Genomic DNA, 16,600 nt, shown 5'->3' on the forward strand with positions numbered 1-16,600 from the left:
GTTAGTGGCGAGCGCCTTGCCCACTGCGCCACTTAGCCGCCCTCAAAACTGCAGTATTGAAGATAATAATAACATAAAAGGTAACTGCTCCTTGTTCATACATGGAGAATAAGAGAAAACGGCAACATGTCTTCGAGCAAAGTAACTTTGGGCACCGTTTTACATTTATGTCATTTACATTTTTGTTCTAGAAATGAGACTTGTAAAAAAAAAAGTTACATTGTGCAGGTTTAAATGAATTGAGTGTGCAGGCTTTACTTCACATTGTATGCAATTCTTGGGTCCAACACCTCCAGTATAAATTGACATATTCAGTTTCTAGTCTGAAATATAAATACAATCAGCATACGGCAGCCCCGGCTGTAATTGAAAGTAGACTTTTACCTTGCAGTCCATGAGGACATTGTGTGCACCGAGGGCTCTGTGCACCATGCCGTGTTTGTTCATGAAGTCCAGGCCTTCCAGGGCCTCGTAGGCTATCTGTAGCACTCTCTCTGGGCTGGCGTGCACACGCACACGCACACACACAAAGCGGAGCATTACATACTACTGGGGTAAGGCTGCGAGAGCAGTTGGTTGGTTGGTTCACAGTGTAGAAACAGTATAACCTATAGGGGGGGTTATTCCTATAATTCTCTTTTTATAACCCTGAATAACTCTAGATTTATAGCTTTAGAAGTAAAGATTCCTCAGATCCCCATTGGCCTGCAGTGTTGTGGAGGTCGTTAGGTCATCCAGTAGATGGCAAGGGTGATGCATAGCCTTTCACAATATAGTTTCACAAACATAGTTTGTGCAGCAACTCAAGTGCAACCATTTGAATCCCAATAGAAGCAGAGTCATAAACAGCCCGAGATTCATGTGGTGGATTTTTCTGTTAGTTGCTTTAGCCGAATTATTGATGATGCCATCTTTGTTGACTTTTATTATAAAATTGTGTTGGCATTATTTGACATAATTCTTTTTTTTTCTATTCTTTAAACTGAAGCCATATGAGGCCTAGTAAAATCTGCACACAACCACACAGTAATGCCATTAATTGGCATGAGCACAGGCTGCAGTGTATTATATACTGTTCATTGTTTAAACATATAAAAGTGTTTGTGTTAGTGTTTGTGGGCTGATCAGTGTGATTTTATCATTAAAAAATGGGAACAACTTTTATTTCTTTACATACCATATTTTTTTTAACAGTCCAGTACAATTATTTTTCAGACTTATCGCTTGAAAAGGACAAATCAACTTCCAAATTGTAGAGCCAATTATGAACTATAATATAATCAAGTAATCAGAAGCAGCGCAGGCCAACATGTAGGGTTCCTGACCCACGTGTCCCTCCTCCCTGACTAATGAAATTGCATGTGACGAACGTCTAAACAGATCATACCTGACAGTTTTCCCCTGTTTTTGGAAATCACTTAAACTGTCCTCATAGTGCTCTGCAACAACAACCAGTCGTTCTGTAGAGAAGGAAGAAGAAAACATAAAAAATAATGATTTATTACACAAGTATCGGCAACCGTTGATTTACTGGGGGCGCTCACTCAGAAACACAAATAGCTCTCTCAGTTTCAAACTGCAAACAGAAAGAGCCCACGAATACATCACAGTAAGTAAAACGTATACATCACAGTAAGTAAAACGTATACATCACAGTAAGTAATACGTATACATCACAGTAAGTAAAACGTATACATCACAGTAAGTAATATATATACATCACATCACAGTAAGTAAAACGTATACATCACAGTAAGTAATACATATACATCACAGTAAGTAAAACGTATACATCACAGTAAGTAAAACGTATACATCACAGTAAGTAAAACATATACATCACAGTAAGTAATATGTATACAGTACATCACAGTAAGTAATATGTATACATCACAGTAAGTAATATGTATACATCACAGTAAGTAAAACGTATACAGTACATCACAGTAAGTAAAACGTAAGTAATACATCACAGTAAGTAACGACAAAGTCACTTAAAGCGTCCTCTCCCATTTCAACACACGCAAACAAAAGGCAATATAAAAGCAGTCGACACAAGGTGCAAGTCATGAAACAGTGACACAGCGGAACATCACAACGAGGTGAAACAAGATGAAACAAGACAGCTTTCAACAACTACAGGGAGTCTATAAAGGGTGATATTGTATGAGGTGAGAAGAGCACTTTGGCTAAAAGCACTCACTTGTTTGTTGTTGTTTTAATTTACAATATACTAGTCCCTTAAAATCTTGACTGATTCCTCAAATAAAAGGCTAAAGCCAAGCAACTGTTCAGATCACTTTAATGGAAGTGCTCACCTCCAAATAACCTCCTCTCAGAAAGCAGGAAGCGAGAACTCAACATTTGATGGCGCCACAAAAGTCAGCGTTTGTTTCATCGTCTATAAAGCGAGCCCAGATTTTACATTCAGGTGACTGAATTATAGGGTTCTTTCTCCAAATTCTACCTTTAGGAAAGAGTGGTGCATGTTCTCAAGGATTGCCTGTGCTGTCCTGGTGACATGGAATGAATATGCATGTGGATTCCTGGAATTAGATGGCATTCCCCTTAAAGATATGTAAAGATCTGACATGCAACGTGATACTGATTAAGGATGCACCGACTAAGATTTCAACATTTTGAAATGAGGACCGTGAAAACTCAGCCACACACACACAAACATAATTATGTGGAATAAGCATGTCATTTAGTGGTTGAGTCTACGTGGCCCTCATTCGATACCGTCCAGCAGTGAGGACCTTGTAGTAGACTCAACCACTAAATCTAAAACCCTGCCCTCTTTTCTTGAGACCGCTCGTTTGCAGCAGTGGCCCCCATGCTATGGAAGGGTCTTCCCCCAGACATGATGTTGCTTTCATCAGACAAACAAAAGTTTCAACGTTTTTTTCCGGGGGAAGCAACAGTTGTGGTTGGAGGATCAAAAAATGGGGCAGACATTAAAGACATTTCTGCTTTACTTCCTGTAGGACAAACAATCAGAATGAGAGAGAATGGGGAGGGGACATGCAACAAATGCCTCTGGCCGGATTCGAACCTAGGACATTGTGACTACATGGTATGCACCTTAGGGCCACCAAGACGCCCGGAATCATCGACAATCTTGGTGCATCTTTAAGACAGCTAGACGGTGGGGTGCGGCTGGGTAGCGCAGTGGACTAAGCACTCGCCTACCACCGCAGAGACTCTGGGATCGAATCCAGCTTACAGTGGTTGTTGTGAAGGATCAGATTAAACCGAATATATATATTTATTTATGGATATATATTTAATAGTATTTGTATATCGTTTGATATCCCTTGTATATTCTTTGTACATATACACTGAATATCCCTTTAGTCTACTACAGCCCATAATAGTTCATTCTCTCATTGGACAAGAACCTGGTGCCAGCAGACAAGCCCCTGGAGTCAAGTTCAATAGTGCCGACGAACATGTCCCAACTAGCCCCGGTTCCGCGTAGGAATACGGCTACCGAAATACGAATGGTACTATTTGTTCACCGTGCATATAAATATGGCGCAAGTAAAGTAGAACTTTCTTTTAGTCCATTAGTCCTTTACCCTCCAACCTAGTAACAGACGTGAAGCCTCACCCACGACCCACGTGTGGTGCAGTATGGCCTATTTGGCCCCAGAATAGGCATTGAGACCCCGTGTAAATTCATAGCTGAATTGTCATAGTTTGGCACTGTACCGTCGAGTGGGACGTATTTCTATTAAGTTAATAATAGTCTATTATGTATGGTGCATCGTTCGGTTAGAGTTCTAAAGTGAGCAGCACCCCCATCGTTTCCTCGCGTTATCTAGAGTCTTAACCAGGCTGGGCAGACCACGCGTGGTGCTTTCATCCGAGGAGTTCTGGGCGAGGACGAGTGGACCTGCACATTGGATTACCTACCCGGACGACTGCTGAGCCTATACGGCATGGAATATCTATTTGCTTTGGGTGCTTTGATTTGTGGAGCGGATAACAGCCAACGCCGGTGAGTGTTGGAATTACCCCCGAGAGGAGCCCAGGTGAGACGGCGCTCAACCCAGACAGAGGCCGCCTCGCTTCTCCTTCGTTGTGGACCTACAGCCTACAGCTACCGTCTACAAGAGGGCCCAAGTGTATTCATCTGTGGATCAAGATCCTGCGGGCACTGTGTTTTGTACCTGAATTCTCCCCAGGAATCGTTGGCCAGATGGGATGCAGCTGACGGCTCTCCAAACCCCCCCCCCCCCTACTGGCTTACAACCAGCAGGACCCCTTTAGTATCCCGCTATAATCCTTAAGTACCATCGCTATAGTTCCCTAAAGAACCAGGTTGTATACTTGCTTCCTGCGTAACCAGAGATTGGACATTCAGTGTTGATTTGCCTACGAATACTCATTTGCCTTACAAGTGCATTCAAATCATAAATGTAATTAAGTGAATGTTGTATATACCTTTTGCTATATTAAACCTTCGACTGTTATATTTGTGTGGACCTGATTTCATATGTGGGAAAGTGTTCATCATACTTAGATATCGTGTACTGTATGGCCAGAAGTTAAAGTACATCAAGCGGTAGTGGTTTAATGATACCATACTTATCAATACAGTCAGGGAATTGTACCCCTCAGTTACAGTGGTACTCCGGCTTGGTCAGTCGTCCCTACTAACACTATTGGCAGTGTTAGCGGGTGGGAAGCCGGTGGGGTACTATATGGGTCCTGGTCGTTGTAAACTCCTACTGGTCGGTCAGGGCCTGTTCAGCAGGGAGGGGATCTGGGGGAAATAGCGTGAACCTCTGCACGCCAGTGAAACTCCTCCCTGTCAGGTGAAAAGAAGCAGCTGGCGACTCCACATGTGGTAGTTCTACTTCTACACCCTCCCCAGGCCGACAGTGGGGCAATGCATGCAACAACCAGGAAGGGAATTGGCATAACGACTAAATTGGGATGGGTGAAAAATACAGAAAGCCCAAAAAAAAACACATACCATGCTTCCCTCTGGAGATGTCCACATACTGGCAGAGCCTGGGGTGCGTGATGGTCTTGAGAAGCTGGAAGCGTCCCAGGATCTTGATGGAGTTGGGGGTGAGGGGGAGGCCGTTACTCCCACAGACGTCGTGGGGGAGAGCTGAGGCGAAGAAGGTGAAAGCCCCCAGCTGGGCGTCTCTGAGGCAACGCATTGTGTTTCTGGCTCAGTGTAAGCTACTGTGCAGGGTTAAACAGGGTTTATATAAGTCATCACAGTGCATACATGTGAACCTGAGGAAAACAAACTGTCTGAACAATTATGTTTTCAGATTGATCAAGGGTTAAGATGGACCTTCAGACAGACCAAAGTTCATAGCATTTAGGCTAACTGCTTCAGATATAAAGATTACCATGATGTAACTAAATGAGTATGACATAACTTGTTTACAAATGTGTCACTGAGGTGATGATAATAGTATTGCCCAGAAAATGAATCCTCTGATATAGGATATATAGCATATACAATATTTTTGATTACTATATATGCATCACATCATATATATGAATGTCATTGTGTGTTGTTTGACTGTTGTTTTGAACATTCTGTGATCTACATCTCAGTGACACAAGTAGCCTTCAGTCTGCAGTGATGCTGCATCAAGTGCTCGTTTGAGGATCGTGTCTTGCAAAAATAGACCAGGCAGCAGACGTGCACCGTTATAGTTACAATGATGACCCAAAATAAGGTTCTACTCACGTGTATTACGCTATTATTCCTATATGCTCATGTCGACAGGATAAGATGGTACCTTACTTATTATGTTCAGAATTGTTCAATTCTTTACAGGATGTAGTCGAAACAACTGGTGTGAACGTGACTCATGACGTCAGTTTTCAGCGACGAAAATATTGTTTAAAATGCGTAAAACAACGAAACAACAATACGAAGACTAAAAATGTAATTCTATTTCAAACATTTTCCCTAGACGATTCCGACTGCGAACATTTACCGCACATTTCGGCTAATATTACAGAAAAGGAAAACAGGCAATCGCAAGTGATCCCGAAAAATGCTTATCAAGCAACTGATTTATATAAAAGGTGAATGGTACGTTTCAACTCACAGAAAGCGCCCTCTGTCCTATCCGGATACTGCGGAGATCAGTGCAGGGGGCCTGGCTGAGTGGGTCCTGCCTGTCTGACAGCTCAGCTGTAACGTTAGGTCTCAAGTCCTCTGCACTGAAACGTGTTTGTGGTGTGGTGCTGCTGGTCTGGGTTCATGTAAGTTTAAAGTTATTTGTTTTAATCAACTAGCTAGCTTGGTTGTATTTAAATTGCGTGCTGGTTGATAGCCAACTAGTGATATGTTATTTATACGTCAAATCATATGAATACCGTAGCATAACTAGCTAGGTTTCTCTATGTCCACTCCACACAGATATTACAACGTTACCAGTAAGGGCCCGCGTCCACCTAGCGCATATTTCTCCGTGAAACATGCTGGGAGTGCGCCGGCAGAGCTGGCTTGACGCGCATCTTGTAGATGACAGAAAGAAATCTACAGCCATGCCGCGGTTTTGCACATATTATAGCATATTTGAATAACTTTATTGTATATTAATTATATATATAGTTATTGCCTGACACCACAGTTCGCCCTTTGCTTTTTATTAGCTTTTTAGTAGTGTATTCGTGTAGTTATTATTATTAGTTTTGTCGCGGATCTCAATGGTCTGTGTGGAGACAGCCAGACAGGCAGGCAGCTCCGGTGTCAGGTTACAAGCAGAGTGGTAGATGACTGGCTGTGATTGGTTGTTTGAATATGCGCTCGGCGCACCGCTCTAGAAAAGTTCAGCCAGTTTCAACTCTCTGGCTTGTGCGGCCGCATAAAGGCGCTGAAAAAAGAAGCCGACGGCAGCGCACTTCCTAGAGGCGGCCGCATGGGGCCGCATGCGCTCCCTCCCCATTGTAATACATTGAAAACAGACGCGTGCGGTCCTAAATATGCGCTAGGTGGACGCGGGCCCTAAGTTAGCTAGTTGTTACATGATTACTGACCGAATTGATTGCTATAGGCTTGGTCATTTATAATCATAGCTAGCTGTTACTGTATGTGTGGGCTTGATGTTCCCCACAATTGTTCTGAAAGTGTAATCTGGAGTGATTTGCCTACTGGTGGACGTTTACAGTCAATATAAAGTAATTATTAATTTAGTCACTAATCATTGAAAATGGAAAGTAACGTTATCCAGCTACTGATTAATAATTCTTCTGGTGTCCTTAGTTGGCCTACAAGTACTTTTTAAATTAAAATATCTATCCATAAAATGATAGGAACCAACCTTACTTAAGCTATGAAGAATATGATGCCTAGGCTATGTTGTCACATGGTAGTGTTTACAAAGCCTAGGAGCAATTTATTAAACACCAAAATATCTTTCACATCCCTTTACCACTGGGTCCATTAATGGACTCTATATGTCTAAAATGTCAATGAAATGTCTCAATAGGTTACTGTAAATCTTTGAGTTAACAGAATATTATTAGGAATAATAATAATAATAAAAGAAGAAGCAAACAAGTGCCCATCATATGTCATATAGTATTATGTTGTGTTTTCCTCCTTCAAAGAGAAACACTTGTCAAGAAGTGCATAGTGAAAATAAAAGAGCTATTATCTTAAAGGTGAATCAAAGAGCTTTGAGTAGGCCATAGGGCAGTCGACTCAATGGGAGGCGAGATGTCCTCACTGAAACATCTACACCATGTTGTTGACATTGACAACGTGTGTGTGTGTGTGTGTGTGTGCACACTTACAATTGTCTGTGGAATAGTAATCAACTCACATTTTACAAATGTCAATTTAAATATTGTAAATGAAATATTCAATCAAAACTAGCCAAACACCGTTAGCTAGTCTAAGGCGCATTGACGCATTCCATTGAATGGGTGGAGGTTGGAAGCTCCCAGTTGGAAAATCGGAATTACGATGCACTCCAGCTGGGAAAGAAACCATACATGTGTGAAATATCTAGGCTAGTTTATCTAAGGGAGAAGAAGTGACCCCAGAAGTAGCTGGTGTTTGTGTGGCTGGTTTCTGAGCCCAATATATTTAATTGTGTTTGTTGGTGATTGTTCTGTTAGAATACAAACTCAGTTATTTGTGCCTTAATGTTGTTTGTACCTATGCGTTACCATAATTTTTTACTTAGTAGGCTACCATAGGAAGGACTCAGTCAGAATTCCTGCATAGAAGTGAAACTAAAAGAGACAAAAGCTAACAATAATTTACCATTTCCTTGTTAAATTAGATTCGATTCAAATGTATTGTCATCATACAGCACAAGTACAGTACAATTAAAAGAGGTTTGCCCTCCAACCAGAGTGCAAATGTAACAGTAAAGTCCAATAGTAATATACAATGTACAGGTGATTAAACTGGGTATAAAATTAGTTATACTGTGTGTAGTGCTAATCAGATGTATGATGAGTTGTAATACCAATATGCACAGTGATACATGTATAAAGACAGTATGGTCGTAGACGTCATACTGGCCAGCAGCATAACAAGTATATAGATATAGTATCTACAGATATATAAAAGGATTATGTGCAGGTATAGACAGGTGGATTATATGCAGGTAAATTGAGACTGATATGTATATATATGCGATCAATATAATATATAATGTATGCGGTATATACAGCACTGTTGTACATGCTATCATACAGAGTATCTAGGTAGACTATAGTGAGGAGGTAGTTAAGATTATTATTATTATGATTACAGTGTAGGGCAGTAGACAGTGAATGAATGAATTAAAGAATGTATTCACACACACACACACGATACATTACGTAAATATCCTCATGTGATACAACAACGTCACAATTGTGTGCATGTGCCAGGTCTCCCAAGAAGCTATTTAAAGCTTTTGGAGGGAGCCTGAACACAAATATAGACAGAATATAAACAAAACAAAACAAAACAAAACATACAACGTGGGTAGGTTTACACACCTACCTACTAACTGACATACAACATGGATACATAATACGGACAATTAGAGATAAGCAGTTCCTCTTTCAGTGATTTTTTAAAATGTTTTAAAGGATTTAGACATTTTCAGACTCTCGTCAAGCTTGTTCCAGATCTGTGGGCCCCTGCATGCTATAATGCTTAGGCTAGCACATTTGAGCCTTCTCCTCTTGCCAAATATTATAAGATGCCTATTTCTTGTGTTATGGATGTGCAGTGGTCGGCAGACTGGGACAAGCTCAGACAGTCTGTGATTCATGTTGTTGACAATTTGATACATGATTGATGCGTTTTGGTGAATGTTAAACTCAGCGAGCCTCAGGAGACCAAAGCGATGGAACAGAGGTTGTGAGGGCGCTTTATACCCGGACCATGATAGTACTTGTAGTATTTTCTTTTGTAAGCTTCTTGAAAGCACTAGCTACTGTAGGTATAAATTGAGTAGGCAACAGAGTTCAGAGTCGTATGATATGGATAACAGAGCCTGGGGTGTAGACAAGGGAGTCAGACTTCAGAGTTGATATGGGGGGCTGTCAACATGGCACAGAGTTCAGAGAGATGGCAGCTGAGGGAAAGAAGCTGTTCCTGAGTCTGCTTTACTTCGAGCAGAGGTTCCTGTAGCCTCTCCCGGAGGGGAGGAGGGCAAACAGTCCATGATTGTGATGAGAGGAGTCCTTGACAATGCTGCATGCCTTCCTCAGACACCGTTTGTGATGGATAGACTTAATTGCAGGGAGTGGTGTACCGCTGATGCGTTGGGTGGTTTTCACCACCCTCTGCAGTGTTTTCCGGTCAGAGCCTCAGAGGCAGTGCAGTTGCCATACCAGACTGATGGAATTGGCGAGTATGCTTTCTATGGCACACCGGTAGAAGTTCACCAGAATCTGAGGAGACAGGTGGGCTTTCTTCAGTCGGAGAGGCACTGGTGAGCCTTCTTGACCAGTGAGGAGGTGTTAAAGAGGGGTCAGTAGTGGTACTTCCGGCTTGATCAGACACTCCAACAAACACAATTGTCAGTGTTCGCAGGTGGGAAGCCGATGGGGTATGAGTCCTGGCTAGTGATGCACGATATATCGGCCGATATGGCCTTTTTTTTTACACATCGGTATCGGTCCGATATCAAGATAGGACCGATATTTAAATTAAAAAAAAATTAAAAATATTTACATGTTTTGGCCTTAAATATAATAAATAGTTATTTCTGAAAATAACTTATAAAAGTAAAAAAAAAAGCGTTTAGGAAAATAGCTCTTTATTTGATTATCATAAAAAAGTGTTTTCTATACAGAGATATCGACATCGGTAAATATCGGTATCGGCCAGCAATATTAATATCCGTTATTGGTATCGGCCACAATTTTCACATCGGTGCATCACGTTTTTGGTCGGAGCGCTCCCAGCTCATAAAGTTGAAACTAGTTCAACTTTTGGAAAGGAGCGCGCTCATCAATGTAACTCATCGAGGAAGGGGCTGAGCCGCGGCTGGCGCGAGCCTCAGAAAAACGCTCAGAGCTTTTTTTCTTTCTTTTTTTCAAAGCGGTCCGCCTTGAAAAAAAGGCTTTTAGTGGACACATAGCCTTACGCTCTCCCAGTGAAATTCCTAGCTGTCAGGTGAAAAGAAGCGGCTGGCAACTCCAGTCCACATGTTCATCAACTCCACATCAGAGGAGGCATGTGGCAGTCTACACCCTCCCCAGACCAACAGAGCAGAAATGTGGTAGTCTACAACACCCTCCCCAGACCAACAGAGCAGACATGTGGCAGTTACACCCTCCCCAGACCAACAGAGCAGACATGTGGCAGTGAGTCTACACCCTCCCCAGACCAACAGAGCAGATGTGTGGTAGTCTACACCCTCCCCAGACCGACAGTCTGGGAACAAACTTAACTTTTTGACTTACCAGCCATTTGGCTGGTAGATTTTAAAAACTACCAGCCAGGCAGATTTTTTACCAGCCAAAAATTTAAAATAGCTTTTTAGTATATCGCCATGTGTTATTATTACTATATAATACTCTCATATGCTATTTTCAATTAATATCATAAACAACATAAGGAATATTAGCATAATTTTGAGTGGACTGAAGGAATGAGTCAGCGTTAATAGTTTTAAATGCAAATAATTTATTGAAACATAGAAGTGGGGTCGGGGACACACACTGTTTCAACTCACCACCCCCGCATCATATTGTAGTCTAGTCTGTCAAACTTCCACTCCTCTCGAAACCTTTTTATATTTGAATATCAACATTATCTGTGCATCCTCAGTAATCCTCAGTTTACTACAATATACTCCTCTCCTGAGTCCTGACTAGTGACTTCATCGTCTTTCCAAACGCACGCACACACACAGAGAAAGGGAGAGTGCCCCCCCCCCCATTTCCCTTTCCCCAGTCCACACTGTCTGCTGTTCTCTATGGCTCTGCCGCTGATCAGGATTAGCTTGTTAGCTAACGCTAACATAACGTTCATTTCGGGCGATGTGGGCATAAAGGAATGGCGACGATGCAATGCATGTTAGATGCATTTGACCCGTTGTGAGAAGAAGAAGAAACCACAGACTTATTTCGGCTCGCAAAATAGGCGCACTGCTGTGTAGCTCTGCTCTCAGGGAACAAACTTAACTTTTTGACTTACCAGCCATTTGGCTGGTAGATTTTAAAAACTACCAGCCAGGCAGATTTTTTACCAGCCATTGGCGGTTGGCTGGTACTTATTTTGTTCCCTGCCGACAGTAGGGCATTGCAAGGACCAGGACCATGACACACGTGGGGAATTGGTATAATAAACGGGGACCATCAACTAGCGGTTTAGCCAATCGGGTGCATTCCACCTGGGGAAATGGGAAGAGGGAGGACCAACAGTTTCACAACTCTGATTACAACACACACAGAGGGAGTGTGTCTTCACTCTCTGCTCAGGACACCATTCCTCCACTATATGTTTACATAGAAAATAGTTGTTTGTTGCTATATTAAAATCTCATCGTTGGCACTCAAAGTGTTAATGTTCAAAATTTGGAATTCATCCTTTACACCAAAACCCCACCCATAACTGCCAGTAGTTCCTCAAAGAACGCTTGGCCTTATCTTTAGGTCCGTGATTGGTCCGAACCACTGTGGTTCATGTGGGCACATGCGCACATAACTTGAAGCCTGACCAGATGGATTCTCACATGCTGCCATGCAAGGTTACCATCATTCCGCCATGTTTACAATACCTACTCACTCCCTAAACGTCCCAACTCCGCAACTCGGGTATCATAGAAAGATCGGGACTTTCCCATTCGTAATTCCAACTTTGCCAAGTTGGTACAGACACCGAAAACATCACATCATCATCATTTTAATACTAAGTTTCAATGAAAATGAAATAATGATGCAAAATAAAAAATCCCATTCCCTCTAATATCACGATTCGCATGGCAATTACAATATATGTCAAAACTAAATAATTGCAATATGACATTTGTTTCCATATTGTCTGATATTTGTCTGATATTACTCCAGGTTGCATCATGCACAGTGTCAGAGGAGCACTCCCTTCTACCCTGGAGTTGGCAGGTTACAAACATGTAGAAGCGCTGTCACTTCAGCTCCTTTCATCAAGGAAGCCATCAGCCTGGCCTCCCATCAGACAGGATACATAAGATAAGCCTAAATGGCCTGATGTCATAGAGGGAACACAAGGAAACACAAGTTATAAATTAGTGCATAGAGAACACACCTTTTTGGAGGGAATGTTCTTTGTATTTCTTCACATTAGTGTTCCTCGACCTTTGGGCCGAGACCCGCCGCCAAAGGGGACATGAGGTGATCTGGGCAGGTCGTTGGATGATTTAATTTGCAAGCTTTAGGCTTCCTCCAATAATTATTAGCATAACGGTGATCAATTAAAATAGTCTGAAAAGGGAAGATAAAAATCATCAATTGATATCACCATTCTACTGTATGTATAAACATCTGCATTTATGGCAGGGCAATAATTCAACATTATTCATTTATCATCAGTGGCAGTCTACTGTATCTGGATTCATTTATCATCAGTATTAGCATTTATCATCTCATATATTTGAGGGAATTATCGTTTTTGGTATAGTAATATAATAAGTACAATAAGTAAGTATTAAGTGATATCACACTTCACAGTACCATGAAGTTCAATGTGATGAATATAAACTCCTTCATATCACCCACCACTATGAGGTAATAGGATGTACCGAACCGATACCCCTGCCCAATACCAGATATTGGCCCAATTATAGGGTACAGGACTACAGTATCAAGAACCATGTTAGATGAAGCATGTTAGATCTCCCTTATGCAGTTAAATGGATTAGCCCAGCCTATAACTCAATAGCTTTTGTCCCAATGACTCAAACGAGGCATATTGTCTACTGTCCTACACAAGTAATGGATTAGATTGGTTCACTTTCCGTCCAGGACTCAGATCTTGGTATTAGTGCATCCATAGTTGCAGACAGCCACATAGAGCCACAGCAAACAATCAGCATAACAGGATACCTGTTGCATATAGCCTATGTATGTTGAAGTTTGCAAGATAATTGACCTCAAACCCTGCCCCCTTCTCTCGATCCTCCCATCACAACTATTGCTTTCCTCTGACAAACTTTTTTTTTTTTTTTTTTAATATCTCTTTCTCCGATTTTTTTTCTCTGTTTTCTCCCCGTCCCAATTTAGTCGTTGTGCCAATTCCCCCCCCCCTCCCCTACCTGGTTGTTGTGCGCATGTTCTCCTATTGGTCGGTACAAGGGAACCCTGAAGTATCCGCACGCTTCCTCCGACACGTGCGGCGACAGCCAGTGGCTCTCTTCTCACCTGGCAGCGAGGGCTCTCATTGGTGAAGTGTAACGCGTGGGAGGTCACGCTGCCTTCCTCAAGTCCTGCCTCCGCTGAGCAAGCGCCCAGACCTGACCTGTAGGCGTCGCTGTCCACAACGGCAGTTTCCCACCCACGGCTTCCCTCCCCCTAACCCAGCCAAACGAGTTAGTATAGCGATCAGCCCAAGCCAAGGCAATGCTGACTCCGGGAGTCGAGACCGCAGTCTCTTGCATTGGTGACGAGCGCAATCTCCGCTACGCCACCTGACCGCCTTTCCTCTGACAAACTTGAAGAAGACATGGGCAAGGAAGGATTTGTTCGTGTTTCTAATGTGATGCTGAATGTGTTGCACCCAGTAATCCCGCTTGGAGGTCCTTTTAAAGCCTTCACACTGCACTAATTTCCACATCATTCTGCTATGGTGCCTGTCTGATCACAGCAGAGAGAGAGAGAGAGAGAGAGAGAGAGACCCCCGGGAGGTTGTTGTTCAGTTCACACGCCTCTGTTGCCACATTGGAGAAATGCTGGTGGTCACTTTTAAGAGAAACAGCTACAGCTTCGGTCTTCAAAGATGTTCATACTTCTGTGCTGTCATCATGACCATTCCTCAAGAGTGAGAGCGAAATGAAAGTACCGGTATGCTCATTTGATGCAATGGTGAATTCTGCCTACTTTGAATGTGTTCCATTATCCCGGCCATCAAAGGGATCAGAGCACATGTTTTGTCTTAAAAACATCCAGAAGTCTGTGCATGCTTTTTGACAATGGGTAGCTAAGCAATAACGCTACTGATATTCTGTCAAGATTTGGAAAACCGTTGCAAATCAGGCACGTCTATTTTCTAGGAGATTTGGTCAGTATTAATTTAGTCTGTGCTGTGGTCTTGAGTATCAAACCCTCCCTGCATTCCACATCAAGTTAAGTTATACTTTATTGTCCCCATGGGGGAAATGATTGCTCTGCATTTGACCCCATCCTAACCACTCAGGAGCAGTGGAGAGCCACAGGCGCCTGGGGACTGACTCCAGTTGTAATGCCGGTACCTTGGTCAACGCAAACATGCGGAGAACGTGTAAACTTCACATAGACCCCTGTACCTCCGCTTTCTGATCATATCAACTACTGTGGTTATGGTTATTCAGGCAAGCACTGACGTTGTTTCCTAATAGAGCCTAAACTTAGAAGTGAATCTGGATTGGAAGTAGAAGTTTTCCCCCCCGACAGTGGCTCAGGAGGTAGATCGGTCGTCCGGTATGGTTCCCGGTCCGATTCCAGCTTCTCCCGGCAGCATGTCGGAAGTGTCCTTGAGCTTGACACCTTGCATGGTCTGTCGTCGACTCGTTGGTGTGTGAGTGAAGGGGTGAATGTGAGGCACGAGTTGTGAAGCGCTTTGGATACAAAAAAACAACGCTATATAAATGCAGTCCATTTACTATTTCCATTTCTAGTTCCTTCTGTCCTAGCTAGGTCATAATGGTGCTGTAATATTGTCAACACAAGTCAGCTGTTCTGCATGCTGTCCAAATCAGAGATAACCTCCTAAATCTCCACGTGGACCACATCCAGAGCCCCGGGACCCATTTCCAGAGGTTATCCAAATCAGAAAAGCCATATTGCGGCGCTTGTTATTGCTCCACCACTGGTCCTGTTTAAATCGATTCAGTTCCTTTAAAAAAAAAAAAAAACAATGCTTTGATCTCCGATATTATCAACTCCAGCTCTTTTTGTGTTTCTAATTTCCTCATCCCGCAACATTTTATTTTCATCCTGAGCCAGCTGTTGTTTTCCAGCGCCTCCCTGTAGTATGTGTTAGACATTTTTCTCTCTGTGCTTGAGCCTTGTAAAGATCCCTCTTTTCCTCCTTGTCAGGAGAAGTCGTTTGCCAAGCGCAACATGTCCGAAGGCACATTACACCAAATCCAAACTGGTGTCCAGCTGCACTTTGGTCGGGTGGCACGAGACCATCATATGTGATCCCCTTCGAACGCGAAGCCCTTAAAAACCGAAACGCACACAACGTCGATGCCAAGAAGTGAGGTTTACAAACGCTGACCTGCTCGAGTGCAATTTAGCCAGTTGTGGCTGTGAAGGAAGAGGGAGAGGGGGCGAAATGTAGGCTAGATAGACAGCTTATTTCATTTACAGCCATATGGTTTGGCTCTTTTTGTCGAGTCATTGGATAATTCGGTTTGACCAACTTGACCTGGCGCTTGTCAAGACAATTTTGAGGTTTCTCCTGGTGTGCTCCTCTGAGAAGAAGCAGTGCTAACCTTTTTAAAAATCCCCCAGAAGGGAACGGGGAGTGGAAAGAAGGGGCTTCTCGCTGATTCATTGACTGATTTTTATGATGATCGACATATTATCCTCCTATTACCTCTCTGTACTGTACGCATCCTGGACGGATGCCAGACTTCTGAGGCTTCTCGGGGCAGCCGGCCAGCCCTACTGCTACAGTACGGTATCAGGAACATTCCTACAGCTTGTGTTTAATACCTACTGTATATACCTCAAATAGCACCCTGGTGTAGTTTATATCCTGGACCCAACAGGATCTGGTTGGAGATGATGGTTTTGGTTTTGGCTGAATATCTCCCTCAATTGTTTGGACTTGGCTCAAATCTAAATCAGAATTTCAGATTCCAAAAATATTTTTTATGATACTGTGTGGCGATTTCTTATGAGCTATTTGACGGTTAAAGCGGCACAGTGGTTAGCACTGCTGCCTCACAGCAAGAAGGTCCTGGGTTCGAACCCC

General features: G+C 42.8%; 2 protein-coding genes across 2 annotated transcripts in view; one reads left to right on the forward strand and one right to left on the reverse strand.

Annotated features, from left to right (window-relative positions):
- Nucleotides 1–5,830, reverse strand: part of tbck (TBC1 domain containing kinase) — a 188,737-nt gene extending 182,907 nt beyond the window's left edge. The window contains 4 exon segments of the mRNA XM_084318848.1: nucleotides 385–499; nucleotides 1,388–1,460; nucleotides 4,985–5,202; nucleotides 5,723–5,830. Coding sequence (XP_084174974.1) covers nucleotides 385–499; nucleotides 1,388–1,460; nucleotides 4,985–5,177 — 381 coding nt within the window. The 5' untranslated portion in view covers nucleotides 5,178–5,202; nucleotides 5,723–5,830.
- Nucleotides 5,831–6,161: 331 nt separating this feature from the next.
- Nucleotides 6,162–16,600, forward strand: part of aimp1a (aminoacyl tRNA synthetase complex interacting multifunctional protein 1a) — a 68,178-nt gene continuing 57,739 nt past the window's right edge. The window contains exon 1 of the mRNA XM_084318091.1: nucleotides 6,162–6,246. Coding sequence (XP_084174217.1) covers nucleotides 6,245–6,246 — 2 coding nt within the window. The 5' untranslated portion in view covers nucleotides 6,162–6,244. The remainder of the gene's footprint in view (nucleotides 6,247–16,600) is intronic.

Source organism: Notolepis coatsorum (genome assembly GCF_963971535.1).
Source record: "Notolepis coatsorum genome assembly, chromosome: 7".
NCBI lineage: Eukaryota > Metazoa > Chordata > Actinopteri > Aulopiformes > Paralepididae > Notolepis > Notolepis coatsorum.